Genomic DNA, 23,099 nt, shown 5'->3' with positions numbered 1-23,099 from the left:
TCTGCATGACCACAGCTGACTCTGAAGGCTGCTGTCACTCATTCAGCTCCCAAAGCCGATGAGAGACTCTGGAGTCGGGCTCACTGTGGGAAGCCTCGGAAAGTGCTTGGCACCTGTCCCGGGTGATACTGCTCTCCTTCCTTTTCTTCATATCCCCCTTCCCCCAAAACACTGCCCCAGAGGAAAAGATCCAAGACATCACTGTAAGTTAGTGTAACAAGTTCTGCCCTTCTTGAACTCATCAGCCACTTGGTACTCATTTGGCAGATTCCTACGTGAGAGAAGGTCTCTCTCTCTCTCTCACACACACACGCACACAATTTTTAATGTGACGTTTCCAATGCCTCAAAACAGTGACATGAATTGATAATCTCAGGCCTCCCCTCACCACCCAAATGTGTTCTACTTCCTAAAATCAACCCTACAGGTGTATTGAGTTTGAAAAATTTTTTAAGATTCATTTATTTATATTATAAATATTTATATTTATGTTTGTTATTAAAAAGCAGAGTTACAGAGAGAGGGAGAGAAACTGTTCCATCTGCTGGCTCACTCCTCATGGCATCAATGGCCAGGGCTGGGCCAGGCAAGAGCCAGGAGACTGGAATTTCATCTGGGTCTCCTACACATGTGGAAGGGGCCCAACTTACACTGATCTCTAAGGCACATTAGCAGGATTGGAAGTGCAGCAGCTGGCACTCGAAACCAGTGCCCATATGGGATGCTGGTGTCACAGGCGGTGGCTTAACCCGCTATGTCACAGTGCTGGCCCCAAGTCCAAGATTTTCTAGGGTCACTTTGGGGTGCAGGTGATCCCTTAAAACCTTTTCGTGGTCACATGTCTGCTGCAGAGCAGAGTCGAAGTCTGACAGCCCTGAGAGTTTCTTCAGGCCCACAATTCCTCAGGGCGACCTTGGGCCCTGACCCTAGTTACTTCCACATTTTCCAGCTGAGCTGTTGTACACCACCAGATCACAGAGTCTCGGGGAGGAGATAGTCTTAACTGTTCTATCCTCTATCAGGGGTGGGGAACCTTCTTCCCCACTTGGATATCTGTAACATCATTCGCAGGCCATACAAAATTATGAACTTAAAAATTAGCCTGCTATAGATTCATTGAATTTTGAGCCCTGCCTGTGCTTGCCTTGGCAGGGCCATATCAAATGATTTCACAGGTGGTTCAGACATTCCCCACTCCTGCTTATTTAAGCTTGTCGAGTGGTAATCTAGCCTCTCCTAAGATACCTCTGGGAACAGGCTACCCTCTACCTATTAAGGAGATCCATTTTGTTTTCAGATAGTTCCTAATTGTTTCAAAGTTTCATTATGTCTGATGAAATCGTACCTTTTAATAGTCTGTGCCCTTCCCTCTGCTTTCTGGAATAATACTTTTAAAACGTCCAGAGTTTCTACATGGCAGCCTTTCAAACACCTAGGTCAGCTATTTCCTACAGAAGACACTTTTAGTTAAGCAGAGAGGCCTGCTGTGTCCACTGTTCCCAGCTGAGGGATGCAACATACTTCCTTGTACCTAGTGGGCCAGGTCTATGCGCTTCTGTCATCAATCTAAGAGCAGATCTGTGACCTCTGACATGACCTGGCATAAGTGTTTGTTTTACCAGGTTTGATTGAATTCATCAGCAAGAATCTTTCTCTCAAGAGTTTGGTCTGGAAAAATGGAAAGAGGTTAGGTTTGTAACATTCATGTACCAGAGACAGAACAAAAACAGCCAAGTTACGTTAACAGCAGAGCACGAGAGCAGGAGTCCTTGCTGTTGGGTGATATGGTGTAATAACCAGGCTATCCATCATTTTGATAGCTTTAATCAATAATTTCAAATGATTTCCTGCAGTTGATCTCAGTTCTAGGCTCAGTTTGGCCCAGCTAGTCCACAATTCATCTCTTTTTCCAATAAGCTTGTTTGTAGAATCTTCCAAGCAAAATTCTTGCCTTCCTTATTTTTGCATATATCATTCTAAAAAAATTCCTGCACTATCTGAAATCAACTGAATGAGTTCCTACTCCCTGAAACCACCAGAATCCAATAGTTTTCATTTCTCCAAATCTTCCCCAGACTACAGATCATCGCACATTGAAACCACCACTACAAGATGGCTTCCAGAACTTCACCTTCTCTACCTCCCACTCTGCCCCACTGCTACTCGAAATTTCCATGTCCCACTTCTTCACCTCCAATAATCAGCACCATCAATGAAGCACATCAAATGGCAACTCACAGCCAGCACTGTGTGCCGTGCCCTCCAACACAGCAGAGCACTCTCATGGCATCAGACACGTGCCTTTTCATTTTTTGACTGATCAAAATAAAGGCTTCTCTACCTGATCAGCTCCAAGGAACTTGAGGATTGTTAGAGCCCAACTTGTGAAAATGAAGTACAATGGATGATCATCTGTATGCTCTTTTAGGGAGTATGATATGGAGTCTCGTATTGACCTCCCTTCCCCCTTCCCTGGATGAGACGATCAAAAGTACTGGCTCATTTCAAATTATATAGGTGGTATTGAGAAAAGAGGTAAAGGGAAATTCTAGCCAGACAACGTGTTTAAGTTCATCCGAAAAAAAAACCTGGACAATCTGAGTTATCAGGGATGCAGGGAAGTGAGACTATGGCAAAGGGAAGAAAGATTGGCATGACTGGGCAAAGTGCCTGTTTCAGTGTGTTCACCCTTTCTAAAAATAAGCTCTTATTTTATTGCAAAAGTTAACACATAATCATTGCAGAAAGTCTGGAAAAGAGAAGAAAAAAAGGTTCCATAATGCAATTTCCCAAAGACTTTTCCTGATGCATGGACACTGTTCTAATCACATTACACCTGGCATGTGGTTTTTCTTTATTCTTTTTCTACTTAAAATGTGATTATTTTAAGGCTCTACAGGTTTTGAAGTATATCTATCATTTTGAAACACAGTATAAACTATGGGAGGATGTGCAGCACACTGGAGAGAGAACGGGCTCAAGAGGGGAGAGATGGTGCTTATGTCCTGTGGTCTGGCATGAATCCATCAGCATATTTGCAGCCTGCAAAATAAAGAGCAATGCGTCCTTGGGTCCACCATTCTCAGGTCTCTGAGATCACGAGAGCTGTGCCTGTGGGACACAGACGTCACACTCCTCAGACACTGATGGAGCACAGCAGGTCAGGGCCACGGAGATAAACAGACCTGGTGAACCAGAGGTTGTTGACAACATTGGATACCCCATATATAATATTAGATAACTTGGAATATATAACATAGAATATCAAGTATTTTTCAATGGAAACCATTAATCTAGATTTTAATGTGAAATTGTTTGGTTTTTAAATCCTGGTACCTGATTTGAAAACCAAGTCAAACAAAACATTGCAGAGGCCACACAGAACATGTCTACCTAGTGTTGGTTTGTAATTCCAGCTAAACCAGCAGCCAGTTTGATCAGTGCTGGGCAAAAGCATGCATGGAGGGGAGGTTGCAAAGAGCTGCTAAATCAGACATCTAGTCAAAACAACAGCAATTGAATTATTACAATGAGTCTAAAACATCAAATTCTCATAATAATGTGAATAAACATAGCTTAGAATTTTAGCATCTTGAGTTTTATCTTCAGTATAATTTCTTCTTATTACTAATTCTAGAATGCTCTCCTGGTGTGACCTCTTGAGTAAGTATGTCCTGTATTAGAAACAAGTCACAACCAACCTAAGCTTTCACTCCTTTTAGATCTATTTTTCATGATCTTACCTAGTTCAGTATCAAGTCCTGCGTCTTTTGCCTTAATCACTGTTTAAGGTGAAAATGAAAATGAAAACAATGAGTCTTAGACAGGTGTTCCCTGGAGTAAGAACTGCCTGCTCAAGGACTTGATTCTTTTCCCCGGCCCTCGGCCTCGCCCTCGCCCTCGCCCTCGCCCTCGCCCTCGCCCTCGATGTTGGGTCTCTAATCTCTCCTTTTCAGAGAAATGCTGATCAACATCACCAGATACCAGATTCTGACTCATTCTCTGAAAGCAGTGCAGAAAGCGGAGTTAACAACTTTCCATATGATTTTTGCCTTTGACACAGTTGTTATTAGAGTACTAAAGAGGCAACAGACCCAGGCAAGAGCACCAGCTTTCTAAATGATTCATCTGGCAGACCTTGATATTCAATCCAGGTGTAGGAATAAACAGCAGTATAGCCCTCAGGTTCTAAACGCCGGACTTGGAAAAGCTTCAGTGAAATTCTATAGCAAAAGGCCCAGGCGCTTCCCCTGACTTTTCTCTTTGTTCTACTCACTTTTTATCTCTGAAAACCCAAGGGATTTCCTCTGGGGATTAAACAGAGGAAAGAACCGAAGGTGGTGAGAGTGTTTCATTAGAATGAAGAGATGCAGAAGTATCCCAAAGCTATCTCAACAAGAAGTCTTCTTCCCCAAGCTTGCACTGCTTCCTCGCTGTCTCCAGCAGCGAGCTCCACAAATCCTTGCCCTGCTGGGGGCTTCTCGTTCTTTCTGCTTAGGCAAGTAGTGGTTGCTTATGTAAGGTGCAAAGGTGTCTCTTCCAAAAGTGATTCATGCCGACCTTCTTTTTCCTTTGTATTTTTCAAAAGTTTTTACAGCTATCATTTTGTTAGCACTAAATCATTTTAAAATAAAATGTCCAAATCAATAATTGCCTCTCTCATCCTGTCATATCTTGGTCTCCAGTCAATGAAAGGGTCAGAGGGAGAAGGAGACAGATGATTAATTTCCTTAATGACAGACCTTAGATGCCACAGCACAAAGAATGAGATGAAAGCCGAAAAGTTTCAGGTTCACAGCAGCTTTCTGCATTTGCCCTCCTCCACAAACTTGTCCTGCTCACGCTCTCGATCGCCAATGAGCAGTCTGCAGGGGATTAAGTCTGACATGATAAAGGTAGGAATCTGTGTCAAGCAGTTTTATACCAATGGCAGCCTGACGTGTCCCCCTCCCGTCAACATCAGGCCAGATAAAAACCACATAGTTCACTGCTATTCAAAAGCCACTAACCATTCTCTAAACAAACAAGGACATAAGTCAAATTTCTATTAGATCTGTTCCTCAAATTTCTACATTCTGATTTGCAGCTATTTACAATATTTAATGATAATAATTAATAATAACAATAATAATTTCTAAGGTAAACATATTTTTAATGATTTCTGTGTAAAACAAGTTCTTTTTTTGATGGATAATTTAGTTTTGCTGCATTTTCTTCTCACCTATTATGATCACGAACATTTTCAGGATACCTCCTGGTTTCCAATCTGATTGCCTTGGCAGTGGCCTATCCCACTTGACATACTGCTTTTCTGTGTTTATTTTAAAACACCCTTTACTACATTTCAGCCCAATAATACTTAATAGAATTTAAATTTCCTCTGTCATATTTTCTGTGCGATTGAGCATTTTGTTATTTCTAATTTTACTACAAGCTACACTGTGGCTATATATGTGGGGTTTTTTTCTTTTAATGTTTATTTTCATCTACTTTAAAAGCAAAGTAACAGAAAGAGAAACAGAGTTGGGGTGGGGGGCAGGGGGAGAGGTCTTTGCCATCTATTGGTTCACTTTCCAAATTCATCCAATAGCTGAGGGTGGGCAGGCTGAAACCAGGAACTCAGAAGTCCATTCAGGTCTCCCTTGTGGATGGCGAGGGCCGAGTACCTGAACCACCCTCTGCTAACTCCAGGATGCATTAGTAAGACACTGAATCAGAAGCAGAGGAACTGAGAATGGAACCAGCACCACGATATGGGATGCTGGTGTCCCAAGTTGCACCACAATGTCGGTTCTGTGTTCTGGTACATAGAGTTCTTCTTTTCTTTCTTCCATCCTTTCTTTTTTTTATTTTTTTAAAAGATTTATTTATTTAAAAGGCAGTTACAAAGAGACAGAGGCAGAGGGAGGGAGGGAGGGAGGGAGAGAGGGAGAGAAAGAGAGAGAGAGAGAGAGAGAGAGAGAGAGAGAGAGAGAGAAATCCTCCACCCACTGGTTCACTCCCCAAATGGCTGCAACAGCCAAAGCTGGGCTGATCTAAAGCCAGGAGCTAGGAGTCCTCTCGGGGTCTCCCATGTGGATGCAGGGGCCCAAGGACTTGGACCATCTTCTGCTGCTTTTTCAGGCACATTAGCAGGGAGCTGGATTGGAAGTGGAGCAGGCAGGACTCAAACCAGCATCTGGGGTGCCAGCATTGTAGGTGGTAGCTTCACCCACTACACCATAGCACTGGCCCCTACATAGAGTTGGTCTATAACACAGTCAATCTTTGATTAAGATGTCCCTGGACAGAAAAAAAAAAAAAAAAGCAAATCCGCTTACACTTCCATGCAGCTGTATGCATATGTTAAGTCTGCCTTATTAATTTTGGGTAATGTGGAATTAAATTCCACTTTTGAAATGTTGATATTCCTAATTATATTATGCAAAACATTTTTGCCAATTTTTTCTAACTTGCATACTTTTTGTTTTATAAACTTAGTACTGTTAGGTGATCATGATCAAGTTATTTCTAATACTGTTTTTGTTGGAAATCTAATTTATTATGAGATGGATTGCAAATCAGTCTTTATTATTAAAGGGAACATGTTTGAGATTTGAACCCCAAAGAAAATGCAGCTGACATACTTTTGCAAGGAGAAAAGTAGCTGTGCATACAACCCTGCCCCTACTCTCCCTAATAACCTCTGCCTCTAAGCCATTGACCTATTTTCCTAGGAAGCCCAGGCTGCAATCGTTACCTGGCTGAGTCACCGTTAGGACCTATGGAGGCCACCCTGGCAATTACTCTGTGTTCCTACAGTCAACGTCTGTTCATAAATCCTCTGGTTCATGAAGGCTAAGACCTTGTGACTTGCTAAGGCAAAGAGTTTAAGACATGAGGGAAAATGAAGCATACAGTGTATTGGCGGTATAATCTCACTTAAAAATGTACTACAGACCCCTGATTTTATTAGTAAATTTGCTCATGCACTGATCGCAGCCATTTGTCATCAATGTTCAATTACTAGAATCTATTTTTTCTGAGCAGCCAAGTACTTCCAGCTAGAGACAGACAGTTTATCTTCCAGTCCTTAGAGGCATAAGATGTTTTCCAAGTTTGCTCTACACACGAATGAAGTGCTAGGATAGGATTTGAGCCTCTTTCCTTTAGAGAACAGGCAGTAACCAAATAACACATCTTTTCCAAGTGGTTATGGGCAAGGATAATCTGAGTTCCAGGCAAGACTGTTCCTTAATGACACTCAGTTCACATTCCAGGCCAAACCACCCTACTCCCCCCAGCCCCCTCCCACCCCTGCTTCCCATTTTTTTCCCTTGCCTTTATTTAGGATAATTATGGCATTAGCAATCTCAGGCTGAATTCCTCATGAGTTGCTCAATAGCTAGTGCTTGGCAAGAACCTTCGGTTTTCTGTGTAAAGAAGGCTAATCTATTTTATATAATTATTCTTTTTGTCAAAAATTTTAAAGTCCAACATTGCCTTTGGATTAAATATCACACTTTTATTTGCTACCATTTAATACTAGCTCTTGTATCTCTTCCATAGTTATAGCTGAAATCATATCACTTGGAAACACAGTTTCCAGAAACAAAGTCCTTAATAAATAGTAATAATAGCTACTATTTGTTGGCAACATATTCTGTGGTAGCTACTGTGCTAATTATTTCACCAACATAATTTACACTATTATTTCTACCTTATATAGTTCATAAAACTAAGCTCCATGAATATCTGCCCCAAAGGTCACACTGCTGGAGAATGGCATAGGCAGAATCCGCACCCAAGTCTTTTCTTTCTGTTCAAAGACTGTGTGTTAAGTAGAGTTATACAAAAATATACAGTAATGCCCACTCAGCCCCAAATATCACCATCTAAATTTTTACTTACTTGCTATTTCTTCCAGTCCACTCACCCTTGTTTTAACTGCTGTTGGCTCTAAGTGAAGCAAACAGTAAAACACCAAATAAAAGAAAATAATCATTTATGCAACAACTATTTATTGAGCTCCTCATATGAACTGGGCAATGTAATCAGTGGGGAATTGAAAGAAGACAAAGGAGTGAGCACTTGGCACAGCAGTTAATCCCCTACTTAGGATGCCTGCATGCCGTATCCTAGTGTCTGGGTCTGAGTTCTAGATTGGCTTCTGATTCCAGCTTCCTACATTACTTCCTAATGTGCACTGTTGGAGGCAACAGTAATGGCTCGAGTACCAGAGTCCCTGCCACCCATGTAGGAGACGCAGACTGAGTTCTGTGCCCCTGACTTTGGTCTGGCCCAGCCCACCTGCTGTAGGCTTCTGGAGAGTGAACCAGCAGAGGGAAGATCTCTCTCTCTCTCTCTCTCTCTCTCTCTGCCTTTCAAGTAATAAATATAATAAAAGTAAAGATGACAGTACCTGCCTTTTGAGAAGGTCAAGTCACAGTGGAAGAGGCCATACTGCTACTGCATGGTAACCTGTGTTGCAGCAGAGATATGCACAGAATGCTGTGGAAAGTCAACAGAAAGAGTGTGCGTCCAGGAGTTGGGAAGGTGACAGGAAACAGCACACGCAAAGTAAGTGGATTTGGCAAGGGAATGGTATGTTCCATTCCAATAATGGTGAAAATTTCAGACAGCTAAGGCCCAGAGGCATGGTTATGGGGGAGGGGGGTAAAGAATGTGAAGAAGGCATGCAAGTAAGTCTGAGAGAGGCAGACTGCAGTTGGATGGAGACAGCAATAGAACACCACGCAAAAGATGTGGATCTCAGAAGGGGCCAGATTGGCAAAGTCAAGCGGTGGAAGGGAGTGAAGACAGTAGGGGTCAGGTTGTGCCTGTCTCTGGCAAAGGGAGTCTTCCCCGCCCAGCTCTTGTTCATCGCTGCATGGAAGAATGCAGGCCCAATATGTGCAGGTATTCTGATTTGCAAAAGCAAGCCTGAGATCCAAATTTTAGCATAAACTTCCCAAATTTTAAATATCCACAGAAAGCTAAAAAATAACCTGTGAGCTATTTTGCTCAACATAGATCTGAGTTCATTGCACAGGCAAGAAGTCACTCAAGTTTGTATTAAAACTTAAAATCCTTAGTAAAACCCTGAAGTCTTATTATCTATGAGTAGTCGTATGCAGTTAGAAAGGGAAAACATGTCAAATCTACCTTCTTTCCACATTGCAGTCCTATTTAAACTTTAACTTTTTTTACATTGCAGTTTACAAGTATACTTCATAATGATTACTGAATATATAACGTCTTCCCTAAGATTCTTTTTCACATGTACCACCAGAGTTCACCAATTGAACTTCCTATTTTCTCTGTACCATTTCAAGAAACTAATCTCGAGGTTAAAATAAGAAATCATCCATTTGTAGTGCACACACAGACTAACTTTTGCAATGTTAAAATAATTGCTTGGGAGGACATGAGACTGAAGCAGCTAGCCCTAGCACCCTGAGTTTCTCTGTAAACAAACGGAAAACCACTCAGTATAGGATCATTGTCTCCCTGAAGATCCAATGTAAGCTTACCCAATCAGAAACCAATGAACCTCTAAATGCGGACATTACGGTCACTGTTCCAACTGGAACCAATCAAATATTCTCTGCCTTGCTTCTTCAAACACCTTATAAAAATGTCCCCCTTGATTTGTCCAGCAGAACCCAAATGGCTTGCAATCTGGTGATGCCCGATTCTTCACTGTTTGCTCAAAGAAATGGTGTTGCAGGAGACGGAAATGCTAATTACCCTCATGTAACGGTCACACAACATTATATAAGCAGATCAAATGATCACACTGTATGCCACAAATATGTGCAATTATTATGCCAACTAGAACGAAAAAAAGACTTAAAAAATTTTTTAAATTTTGTCTCAGTTTACCTTTTAACAAGTACATCAAACTAGTAAGTTAACATTTTCCCAAGAGCCTCAAACCTTTAACACTACCTTTAACAACTTGAACAGGTCCAAGAGAAATATTTCTGTGATAGAAAAAAAAAATCCTATGTGCAGCAACTGGGAGCACAGGATGTGAGAAACTGTATAGCGATGGGTCACATTCTGTTTGGTGGACCCACGGCCACTAAGGCAGCAGTGACAGCACCACATGATGTGACTGAAGATGAACTGCCTCCCTTGGTGCTTTTCCCCAGTCACAGGTATCCTAAGGACTCACCTGCATCACCGCGCACCTGAACTCTTCAAATGGGCTGCTGAGGCACTCTGCTCAGGAATTAATCAAGGTTGAGAAGTCACTGCAGGGGCAAGGAGGAAAAAAAATCTGCAACTTAGTGCTTGTGTTCACATACTCATATCTGAAATAGATGCTGTGTGCTTACTACAAACTGGGCCCTGTTCTAGGTCCAGGAATCCATCAATGACGATGGGCAGAGTTCCTGCCTTCTACATTTGTGTGAACTAGTACATATCAGGAGACTTCAAAAGTTCATGAAAAAATGAAACTAAGGTTTATTTTTGGTGCCCCAAAATTTGAAATCCATGCAGTTTTTTCATAATATGCATCTTCCATGAATTCTCTGATGACCTGCCAGGTCAGACCTACGAATTCTTTGATGATCATATGTCAGATGGTAACGAGTGCACTAGACATTGAAAGTTGGTCGGTGCACAGGGGCTGTGTGGACGGCTACTGTTTATCATAGAGTACAGAGTATAAAGGCCGAATGTTTTGAGGGATGCCCGAGGGCAGAATGTTCCAGGCAGAGATGCCCTCAGAAGATCAAAGGGAAGCAAAGAGAACCCCATGTCCAGAGGGCAGTACGGGTGACCTCAGTGGGAGGAGTGAGGATATCATAGGGGAGAGGGGTCCAGGGGACAGATGTCACAACTTGTTTTTTCCTGAGATGGGAAGCCTTGGAAGGTTTTGAGCTGAAGAACCAAGTGCTGTGATGCAGGCTTTTCAGGAACCACTCTGGCTTGCTAGGCAATGGTGACAACAGGGAGACCAGTTGGGTGACAGCTGCAGTCACCAGGCAGAGACAGATGTGGCTTGGTTGGACTGTAGGATTTGGAGGTGGCGAGGAGTGGCCCACTGTCCCATACATTGTGATTTGCTAGAGGAGGAACCGTGGGGCATGAGGGAGACGAGCGAAGGATGACTCCAGATCTTCAGCTTGAGAGCCAGGCTGGAAGGCGACATTTGACTGAGACCAGAAAGACAGGCCGAAGAACTATTGGGGCTGCACAGAGGGCAACCTAATTGGGTTTGGATGTATTTGGAAATGCCTATTGGGCTTCCTGGTGGAAATGCTGATCAGGCGGGCACACACTGAATTTAGGAAAGAAAGGGGCTGGGATCTGATGAAAATCAAGGAGGCTCCTCAAAAGCTATAAAACAATAAATTATAGGGGGGGGGAATTACAAAGTGATCCTCTTGGAAAAGCTTCAGGGCATTTTAATTTATATCACTAATTTATATCACTTAGAGCTCCTGACGACTGTAAAAGTTATGTGGCAACATCATGTTGTAAGGGTGAAAGCACTATCGGTGTTGCTGAAGTGCGGGCCTCAGGCCAGGAGCATCAACATCACCTATGAGCTTGTCAGAGAGGCAAGTTATGGGCCCCACCCGACCAAATGAGTCATAAACTCTACAGATAAGGCCCAGGAAACTGTTTGGACAAGCTCTCTAGGAGACTGCTATACACATTAAAGATTGAGTGACCTAGTTGATAAGAAGTTTAGTATTTCCAGGTTTTAAACATTTTAAAAGAAAAGGAACAGCTTTTTTTTTTTTAAAGGAAAAATGTCTTTATTGTTTGAAGCATAAAAAAGAGTAAACAAAAATTGGTATGATATTTCATTTATGGTTTTCTCAATGAGGTTATAAAAATACAATGCCACTTAGACTTTACAAGCTCTTGAAAATGTCTAGAAGTTCACCCTTAGTATAAAAAGGCACTTACAACATACAATGAAATGATAAAAAACAAAAACAAAACAAAAAAACACCTCATAGGGACAATTGAAATTACTTGGAGAAAAGCTTCTAAACATACACTCCCACATAAATTATATTTCACTTTTTCTTCTTTTCCAACACATAGACAGCATTTTCCCCAGTTACTTGTGGATGTCATAAAGGTGGAGTGCCTGCTCCTACCTTTGCTCTTAATACGACTTACTAGAAAATCAAGTAAAATTAACCTGCCTGGTTTGTTTTGCACTTTAATCTGAGTTTTGTTTAAGATAGAATAAACTTAATTTGTAACCAAGATCTTCTAGAATGCCTGGCTCATTTGCTTCCAATTGTTTCAAATCACAATTCATGAAAAAAAGGGGGGGGGAGATAAGGATAAAGTGGCCTTATTTTAAAGGTACCTATTGCTCGGCTGCCAAAAATCATACTAAGCAACAATATTTCTGAAGCATGTTTACACACGTGTGACTATTTTACACTATACCTGTGTTGCATCACTCTGGCTTTTGTGCATCTGAAATCACGCTAAAGTACTCACACTCCATAACCTGAGATCACAGGGTCAGTACAATCCAAGTCACTGTGGGACTTCATCTGTCACAGAAAAGATATGGCTGCTTCCTGTGCTCCAAACTCTTCATTTTCCTTAAGGTTGGCAGCAGGATGTTGACAACGTACCCCACAAATTGAACAAAAACCCACTGTCATGTACGTGCTGTTGCTAATTAAAATAATCATATTCTTGCTGTGGCAATTCTGTGGTCTGGGAGTTTTTAATTAGCTCTGCTTTTCAAGGCATGAGTAAGAGTATAATTTTTTCTTTCTTGAATTGGAAGGTATCTGAGTCAGATCAGTAACTCCTTCTCTGCACATAGGATACTGTTTTAGAAGTAAGTGAATCACTTCACCCGGAGGGCATGTGAACTATAGAAATACGTGAATTACTTTAAGAAATTACTTGAACATGGTAAATCTGAACTACTTTACCAATGGAATCCAGAGATTTGGCGACTTTCCGGGCAGGATTTGGACTATAAATGAAAACTGATATTTAAAATAATATGGGAAAATAGGGAGTCACTTGAATGCTTATCACTTTATTACTGCAATCATAAATGGTAGTGATTTAGTCATTGACACTGATTTGTGTTTAAATTAGGCTTTAAATATTCCTTTTCGGCCTTTTGGTCTGCTGCTCACTCTTTTAAGAAATGCCATGATAAAGAGCGCATGATTGTGCCGCGTGGAGCATCTTGTGCTGCCTTCCTGAGTATATGGATTTGTGTTCACTCTTAGTGCCTCTGCTCACACTTCCCTAATTCAACTTTTCTGTTGGATAGCACTGAAAAGCTTTTGCTGATTTTCCAGGCAGTCTTTCAGCTTATCCTCGGTCAAAGTTAGTCGCTGCTCCAAGATTGATACGGTCTGCAAAAGGGAGGATGAGAGAATCAGTGCTGGTGACCCGGTGGGGCGGTGACATGGATGCTCATCTCTGCACAGGAGATCATTTCTAGAACTGGGCCGGCCACCCACCCTTTTGCCGAGAAGATGGCACAGAAATGAGCCTCAGGACCGGCTGTGCTTCTGGGCCCTACCACAGGGCAAAGCACTCTTCCTCAAGCTGTCTGAAGGAAGGAAAAAGAAATTGAGGAAGAAGGAGTAAAAGATCAGACCTCTGTGGACAATTCCCATGTCTGATCTTCCAAAGCACCAAGCGCAGGTATAGGCCAAGTGCAGCATTTGAAGTGGTACCATAAGCTATGAAGTACTGTGGCGAGGTAGGGGTGAAATGCCACATGCCTGGCCCAAGTTCAACTGCAATGGCCTCACTGCTCACTCTGTCACAATCCAGCCATGGTGAACCATTCCTAGAGCAGCCCAGACAGAGGAGTGGCCAGATTACTTCGAAAATATCATACTTGATTGCCACCATGAAAATATCATACTTGGTTGCCACCAGCTCCAGAAGATGGTAACATCTCAAAGGACTTGAGAAAATCGAAATGATATGTGGAAAATGCTTAAGCTGGTGGTAGGCATTTGGCATAGGGGTTCCACATCAGAGTTTTGAAGTTCAAGTCCCATCTCTGGCTCCTGGCTCCAGCTCCTGTTAATGCACACCCTGGGAAGCAATGGTAATGGGCTCAAATAAGTGAGATTCTGCCACCTCGGTGGGAGACTAGGGTTGAGTTTCGGGCTGCCACCATCCACCTGGCCCAGTTTCAGTCACTGCAGGCATTTGGGGAGTACATCAACATATGGAAGCTCTCTTTGCTTGTCCAGCGTAATCAATCAATCAAGAAATATTTTAAAAGGAAAATGGTTAAGTTAATGATGGGCAGGCAGGACTTGATACCTGATTACACATACACATACATATACATATACATATACATATACTCATCTAATAGCTGGAATATACACTAAATACATACATACCTAAATACAAGGATACTTGGAAATTAAAAGTTCAGTTTATTTGGGTGGAAAAATTTTAAATCCAGGGCTGCTGCACTGTGGCCTAGCACCACCTGCAGCACCAGCATCCCATGTGGGCACTGGTTTGAGTCCCAGATGCTCCAATTCTGATCCAGCACCCTGCTAAAGTGCCTGGGAAAGCAGCAGAGGATGGTCCAAGTGCTTAGGTCCCTGCATCCAAGTGGGAGACCCGCATGAAACTTCTGGTTCCTGGCTTCAGCTTGGCCTAAGCCCAGCTGTTGCAGCCATTTGGAAAGTAAACCAGCGGATGGAAGATCTCTCTCTCTCTGCCTCTCCCCCTCTCTCTGTAACTCTGCCTCGCAAATAAATAAATAAATCTTTTTTAAAAAGTTTAAATGTTTTAAAAAGTTAAATGTTAAAAAGTTAAAAATGTTTAAGTCAACAGTTTTCTCATAACACATATTTTCCACAAACTTTTTGAAGCCTCTTTGTACATACACACATATGTAAATTTGGGAAATCAGATGTTTTATGAAATTGACTGTTTGCCTTTAGTTTTGTCTTCTTTTTAAAAAACCCATTCATTATATAATAAAAGAGAATATTCAGGAGGCCATACAAGACACACAGTCACTTAACGAATTCTCACAGGAAAAACACCCTCATAACTATCACCGCAGAATTAGAACATTCTCAGTCACCCCAGAAGGCCTCCCACATGCCGATCACAGTCACCTCCCTCCTCCTCCCGTAACCCTCACTGCCCTGACTTTCACAGTAACCACTTTCTTGTGTTTCTTTATGGTTTGATTTCTTAGATGAACATCCATGGACACCAACATTTCTCTTTCCCATTTTTTAAGGATCTGAAATGTCATTTTTAATCTACAGGTGTCCTCCTCCTTCCTTTCTTGTCCTGACAATTTGCCTATTGATAAGATCAGGCCAAGTGACCTGAGAGGTCTCCACCAGTCCGGATTTTAGGGACTTCATGCTCAGCCCTGATTTTTCAGTCTTGGTAAATTCTGTTAATTAGCAGCTAGATCCAAAGTCTTGATCAGATTATATCCCCTGGTAAGAAATATAGGTGGTAGATAGTCTATCCTTTCATTAGAGTACAAAATAATGTTTGGTTATTTTTCTTTTAGTGATGTTAAAGTAACTACTTAATGCCCAGATCTTATGGATTACAAATGACAAGATATAATTCTATCATTTAAAAAGCTTTATTAGTCAGTATAATTTATAATTAAGAAACACTTCCCTCATCTACTATTTGGCTATGCTGAGGTGGAGTTCACATAGGAAAAGTAAGATAAATACTTGGTAATTTTTGTCAAAAAGTTTTAAGATATCTTCCTCTGAAGGTAATTAGTTTTCTAAAATGTCATTTAATAGTTTTTGTTTTCCTGGACCATGACTAATTATTATTATTTTTTTTTTGACAGGCAGAGTTAGACAGTGAGAGAGAGAGAGAGAGAGAAAGTCTCCCTTCCGTTGGTTCACCCCCCCAAATGGCCGTTCCTGACGGCGCGCTGTGTGGATCTGAAACCAGGAGCCAGGTGCTTCCTCCTGGTCTCCCATGCGGGTGCAGGGCCCAAGCACTTGGGCCATCCTCCACTGCCCTCCCAGGCCACAGCAGAGAGCTGGACTGGAAGAGGAGCAACCAAGACAGAACCGGCGCCCAACCGGGACTAGAACCTGGAGTACTGGCGCCACAGGCGGAGGATTAGCCTAGTGAGCCACAGCACCAGCCGGACCATGACTAATTAAAAATAAGTGATTCTGAGTTTGGCTCTGTGGCGCAGCAGGGTAAGCCACAACCTGCAGGGCCAGCATCCCATTCAGATCCAGCTCCCTGCTAATGCACCTGGGAAAGCAGTGTGGAGTTTGGCCCAAGTGCTTGGGCCCCTGCAACCACATGAAAAACCCAGATGAAGCTCTTTGTAAGTAGCAGATGGAATATGTTTCTCTTTGCTTTGCTCCTCACCCCCTCTCATTAACTCTGCCTTTCAAATAAGTAAATAAATCTTTAAAAGAGATAAGTGATGCCAGTAATACTTTCTACCATTTGTTGCGTGCCTCCTATTTGTGCCAATACATTTTGCCAACTTTACACATTTTATTACAATTTCATATGCTAAAGTTGTTGATACACATACAAAGGCACTTAAGCATTCATGGAAAATGGAATTATATTTATTTTGGTGTGAAAATTTTAAAAAATCCATGTATAGTTTTATCATACACATTTTCCACAGGTTTTGAAGTACCCTCTTATATGTGCCAATGACTTCAACACTGGCTAGGTCCATTTATCTACCATCTAAAATGTAATTTCATTTTAATTTGCTTTTAATTATAGTTTAGCAGAGATATAAACACACTGCAGCTTAGTTAGGTGATGTGAAGTCATCTGCAATTAAAGTGAATCAGAATGAATTTGGTATACTCAACACTGCAAAGACTCACTGTTCCACTTCTGCTGTGTCTACTTTTAACTTCTTCAATAAGTAAAAGAAATCCAGCCCTTCACAATTAAGAATAAACATAAAGAAATTTAATAAAGCTTAAAGTTATTTACTTAACCTTGCATCAAGAAAAAGAAGGAGAAATGGATCATGAAGCTGAAAGAGTAAGAAATGGAAGATTCATGTTGGTGAGAGCCTAATGAGAACCCAACATTGAAAGATGGCTTAAGTTAGAAAATCACAGCAATGTGGAAGACAATTAAAAATAAAGTTGGCATTAAGCTGAGAGGGCAACGGCCTTTAATGTTAAGAAATGTCTGATAAATACAAGAGGAAGTCACATCCAGCATAGTACTACAAAGTAAAAATAAGTTATTTTAATTATTTTCATTGAGCAAACCCTAGAATGACTTCAAGTTCTTGCACGGCTCTTTCCCATCTGTCAACAACTCAAAATCATACACATGGGAGAGGTGTTTAGTCTAGGGATTAAGATACCCACATTCTATATTGGAGCGCCTGGGTTCAATGCCTGGCTCTGGCTCCTAACTCCAGCTTCCTGCCAATATAGACTGTAAGAGGCAATACTGACAGCTTAAGAAACTGGGTTCCTGCTACCCACATGAGAGACCTGGACTGAGTTCTCAGTTTCCAGCTTGAGGCTTGGCTCAGCCCTAGCTGACATGAGCATTTAGGGAGTAAACCAGTGGACAGGAGCTCTGTTTTTCTTTCCCTGTCTCTCAAGTAAATAATTTTTTTTTTGGACAGGCAGAGTGGACAGTAGAGGGAGACAGAGAGAAAGGTCTTCCTTTTTGCCGTTGGTTCACCCTCCAATGGCCGCCGCGGTAGGCGCGCTGCAGCCGGCGCACCGCGCTGTTCCGATGGCAGGAGCCAGGTGCTTATCCTGGTCTCCCATGGGGTGCAGGGCCCAAGAACTTGGGCCATCCTCCACTGCACTCCCTGGCCATAGCAGAGAGCTGGCCTGGAAGAGGGGCAACCGGGACAGGATCGGTGCCCCGACCGGGACTAGAACCCGGTGTGCCGGCGCCGCAAAGCGGAGGATTAGCCTACTGAGCTGCGGCGCCGGCTGTAATTAAATTTTTTAAAAATTATTTTTGAATAGAATACAGATGACTCTTAATACTAAAGCTCCCTCAGATACCATCCACAGTATAAAAATACTAATTCAATTAATGGTTCTCAATACTGGCTGTAAAACAGAATCATATGAAAAGAATAATGTGATGGCCTTATTCCAGACCAATGGAAATGGACTGTCAGGAAGTGAGAAATAGTGAGAATTTGTATAGTTTTTTATAAAAGATTTATTTATTTGAGAAGCAGAGTTACAGACATGTGTACAGTTTTTAGCTGCCCTGATGAATATAATACACAGCTCTGCAAGAGCTATTTCAACCTGAAATATTTACCCTGGAGGAATAATTGACATCTTTCTTGATCACACTCCAACCTTTCTGTATAACTTGTGACAATGTCCACTTTGACAAATATTAGTATCCTCATTGAACACATCAAAAGAGAAAAACAGAAGATTTCTTTAAAGGAACCAATGAGTCATTAGAGCTAGAAGGGAAACCTTTGGCATATTCATTTCAACACACCACTTCCTTTACCAAGAGTTGGAAGAATTCTGATAGATTATTTAAGATCTACTGTGTTTTTAATTTGCAAAGGTAAGTTAGTCTCAAATAAATGGGAAATATTCTAAAATGAGAATGCAAAACAATCAACTCTAGAAACAATGCTGCATCCATGTAAGAAGCTTTTGTGTAAGGTAAGATATATATTGGAGTGAAAATATTTTCAGAGTATAGAACTATAAACACTAACGATTTTTCATACTAACCAGAAATGGTCACTCTCAATTCATTTTTCATATGGCCCTAAATATTTCTTTATGAATGGCATAATCATACACTGCATCAAAAATTCTAAGGACAAATCATCATGACTTAAAACCAAATTAAATTTATAGCATGGAGTACTACCGGTTAGCCCACACTGCTCCCCAGAGTTGGCACAGTGTGTGTGTGTGTGTGTACATTCATGCACACATGCACAAGGGCTCTGAGCTTATTTCCATGGCACCGTGGAGCAGCTCAGTCCAGCATGCTTTGTTATAGGATCACCACCTTGCTAGGAAAGAAAAATCTTCCCCTGCTCTGCTAGCTCTGCAACTGGCTGGAACTAGGACTCTTTGTGTATCTCACCCCAATGTGCAAAGCAGGCCAACCTACCTGTGTCAAAACATGGAGCTGTTCCATAATATGCTCCAAAGCGTCAGTCACTGCGAGTGGAATGCTTCTCTGACTCTCAGAGGGGAAGTCACTCATGTCTTCCGTCTTCTTTTTCATTACTGTTGGCGAGCATTCTGGTGACATTAAGGAAGGGTTCAAGAAATATCCACAGATCTCTTCACCCTTTTCTGGTGGAGTTTTACCAATGGTCTCTGTGGTCTTCAAGATCAAAAAAAAGTAGGAAGAGTGATATTTTGCAAATTTTAAAATTATATATATGTATATATAACAGTTTTAAATAATCTTGTTCTAAAAAGCTCAGCCTTATACTTAATTATTTATCTTCAACTAAAACAAATTATTCAAATCACAATTCTAGGAAAGAAACAAAGCTAACAGTAAAAAAAGAAAATCTACATTTTTCTTTTCAATGAAACACACTGCACCACATAGTGAGGGATCAGGTGTTCTACCATTAAAAGGACTGCTGTATGTAGTTTAATTCTTAATTTAAAAACAAACATTCCTGTCCACTAGACTATTATAAAAAATGGAAAAGTACTAAGTGTTGGTGAGAATATGGAGATATTGAGCTTTTTGCTGATAGGAATGTAAAATGGTACAGTTGCTGTGAAAGATAGTTTAGCAGTTCCTTAAAATGTTAACCACAGAATTACAGAAAGATGTAACTATTCCACTCCTAAGTATACATTCAAAAGAACTGAAAACAGGGAATCAGATATTTGTACACCAATGTTCAGCATTATTCCCAATAGCCAAAAGGTGGCAACGACTCAAGTGTCTATGACTAGATAAATCTATAAACAAAATATGGTATAAATATATAATTGAATGTTATTCAGCCACAAAAAGGAATGGATTTTGATACAAGCTATAACATATATAATAAACCTTGAAAACATTATCATATTAAGCTTGTGATTATAAAATAAATTAGAAGGTATATCATTGCAAAAATTAAAAGCAAAATAATAAAGGAAGGAAGAAGGTGGGTGGTAGCCAGTTAGGGAGGCAGAGTAGAATGGAAGGCATCATTACGTTCTTAAAACTGTATATATGAAATACATGAAATTTGTTTTCTTTATATAAAAAACAAAAAGAAAACATCATATCAGTGAAACAAGCCATTAAAAAAAAAGGAACAACACTCTATCATTCCATTTATATGAGGCACCTAGAATAGGAGAATTCAGAGATACAAAGGAGAGTAAATGTTACTAGGGACTTGTGGGAAGGGTAATGAGGAATTATTGCTTAATGGACATAGAGTTTCTATTTGGAATGATGAAAAATTCAGGATGTGAATGTACTTAATGGTAGTGGTTAAAATGGTAAACTCACCACAATAAAAATACTCTCCAAATATGTGGCAACGAAAATGAAATTTTTAAATTCTACTTTCATTAGCATTAAAAATAAAATACTTAGGAATAAATCTAATAAATGAAGTGCAAAAATTTTACACTAAGAACTACAAACCATCACTGGAAGAAATTAATCTAAACAAGTAGAAAGACATCCTATGTCCTATGTTCACAGATCAGAAAAGTTAATAATGTTAAGTTAACAGCATTCTTGCACCAATATACAGATTCAATACAATCCCTAACAAAATCTTAGATGCCTTTTTTCCATAGAAATTGACAAGCTGATTCTAATATTTACATGGAACTGTAATGAACCCAGAACAGCTACAATAATATTTAAGAAAAAAGGCAGCACATTCATACTTCCTAATTTCAAAGCTTACAACAAAACTATGGTAATCAAGCAAGACAATGTGCAGCTTCATGGCTTAGTGGGTTAAGCTGCTGCCTGTGAAGTCAGCATCCCATGCAGACACTGGTTTGAGTCCTGGCTGCTCCACTTCCAACCCAGCTCTCTGTTAATGGCCTGGGAAAATGGCCTAAGTGTTTGGGCCCCTGCCACCTATGTGGTAGACCCAGAAGAGGCTCCTGGCTTTTGCTGGCCACTGTGGCCATATGGGGAGTGAACCAGTGGATGGAAGATTCTCTCTGTCCTTCTCTATTTCTCTGTGTTAACTCTGACTTTTTTTTTTTTTTTTTTTTGACAGGCAGAGTGGATAGTGAGAGAGACAGAGACAGAGAGAAAGGTCTTCCTTTTTGCCGTTGGTTCACCCTCCAATGGCCGCTGCGGCCGGCGCATCTTGCTGATCCGAAGCCAGGAGCCAGGTGCTTCTCCTGGTCTCCCATGCGGGTGCAGGGCCAAGCACTTGGGCCATCCTCCACTGCCTTCCTGGGCCATAGCAGAGAGCTGGCCTGGAAGAGGGGCAACCGGGATAGAATCTGGCGCCCCAACCGGGACTAGAACCCGGTGTGCCGGCGCCGCAATTAGCCTGTTAAGCCACGGCACCGGCCAACTCTGACTTTTAAATAAATAAAATAATAATACAAAAAAGAACAATGTGACACTGGCATAAGGATAGAAATAGATCAATGTAAGTAATGCAAGTCAAGAAACCCAGGGCTGGTGCTGTGGCATAGCAGGTAAAGCCACTGTCTGCAGTGCTGGCATCCTATATGGGCACTGGTTCAAGTCCCAGTTGCTCTACTTCCAATCCAGCTCTCTACTATGGTCTGGGCAAACAGTGGAGGATGGACCAAGTCCTTGGGCTCCTGCACCTGCATGGGAGACTGGGAAGAAGCTCCTGGTTCTTGGCTCCTGGCTTCAAATCAGCATAGCTCCAGCCATTGCAGCCATCTGGGGGAGTGAGCCAGTAGATGCAAGACCTCTCTCTCTGCCTCTGCCTTTGCCTCTCTATAACTCTGACTTTCAAGTGAATAAATAAATCTTTTTTTAAAGAAATAAACCCTAACTTTTAAAGTCAACTGATGTTTGACAAGCTTGCCCTGATAATTTAATGGGCAAAGAATAGTCTACTCAACAAGTGGTGCTGGGAACACCATATATCCACATTTAAAAGAATCAGTATAGTGCCCTCTCTTATATCAGACACAAAACTAACTCAAAACAGGACATAATCTTAAATGTAAGAGCTAAAACTATAAAATGTTAAAAGAAAACATTAGAATAAATCTTCCTGACCCTTGATTAGACACAGCTTTCTTAAATATAACAGCAAAAGTACAGATTATAAAATAACAAATTGGACTTTATCAAAAGATATAATGAAGGAAGTAAAATAGCTGCAAATGTGGTGTAGTGGGTAAAGCTGCTGTCTCTGGCACCACCATCCTATATGGTCACAGGTTCAAATGTGGGCTGTTCCACTTCTGATCCAGCTAATGCACCTGGGAAAGCAGTGGAGGATGGCCCAAGTAGGTGGGCCCCTGCACCTGCATGGGAGACCAGAAAGAAGCTCCTGGCTCCTGGCTTCAGACCATCCCAGCTCTGGCCTTTGCAGCCATTTGGGGAGTGAACCAGCAGATGAAAGACCTCTCTCTTTCTCTCTCTGTAACTCTGCCTTTCAAATAAATAAATAAGTCTTAAAAAAAGAAAGTAAAACATAAGTCCTGGAATGGAAGAAAATACTGTGAAGTCATACATTTGATAAGGAACTTGTATGTAGACATCTAAAAAATTCTTAGAACTCAGTATAAAAAGACAACCCAATTAAAAACAGGCAAAGGATTACAATAAGCATTTCTCCAAAGAAGATACACAAATGGTCATTAGCCACAAAGAAAATGCAAATCAATGAAATACTACTTCATATGCACTAGGATAACTAAAATTAAAAAGACTGGGGTAGGCACTGTGGCGCAGGGGTTAACTGGGCTGCCACTTGGGACAACTACCAAGTTCGAGTTCTGGCTATTTTGCTTCTTTTCTAGCTTTCTGTTAATGTGCCTGAGAAGGCAGGGAAGATGATCAAAGTTCTTGGGCCACTGCTGTCCATAATGGAGTTCCTGGCTCCTGGCTTCGGCCTGGCCCAGGTCCAGCTGTTGCAGTTATTTGGGAAGTGAACCAGTGGAAGGAAGCTTTCTCTCTCACTATCTCTCTCT

At 41.3% G+C, this 23,099-nt stretch overlaps 1 protein-coding gene across 3 annotated transcripts in view; it reads right to left on the bottom strand.

Annotated features, from left to right (window-relative positions):
• POC1B (POC1 centriolar protein B) overlaps positions 1-23,099 on the bottom strand; it is a 169,941-nt gene that overhangs the window by 33,647 nt on the left and 113,195 nt on the right. For 2 of the 3 annotated variants that reach the window (XM_062203140.1, XM_062203142.1), the window contains 2 exons: positions 19,093-19,311; positions 11,759-13,349 (listed from right to left, as the gene is read on the bottom strand). In XM_062203140.1, coding sequence (XP_062059124.1) covers positions 13,245-13,349; positions 19,093-19,311 — 324 coding nt within the window. In that variant the 3' untranslated portion in view covers positions 11,759-13,244. Of the gene's footprint in view, positions 1-11,758; positions 13,350-19,092; positions 19,312-23,099 lie in introns of those variants that run through there. The other variant, XM_062203141.1, reaches the window with a different exon arrangement.

The sequence above is a fragment of the Lepus europaeus genome, chromosome 10 (assembly GCF_033115175.1).
Source record: "Lepus europaeus isolate LE1 chromosome 10, mLepTim1.pri, whole genome shotgun sequence".
Lineage (NCBI taxonomy): Eukaryota > Metazoa > Chordata > Mammalia > Lagomorpha > Leporidae > Lepus > Lepus europaeus.
This window is presented reverse-complemented; position numbering and strand designations above follow the sequence as displayed.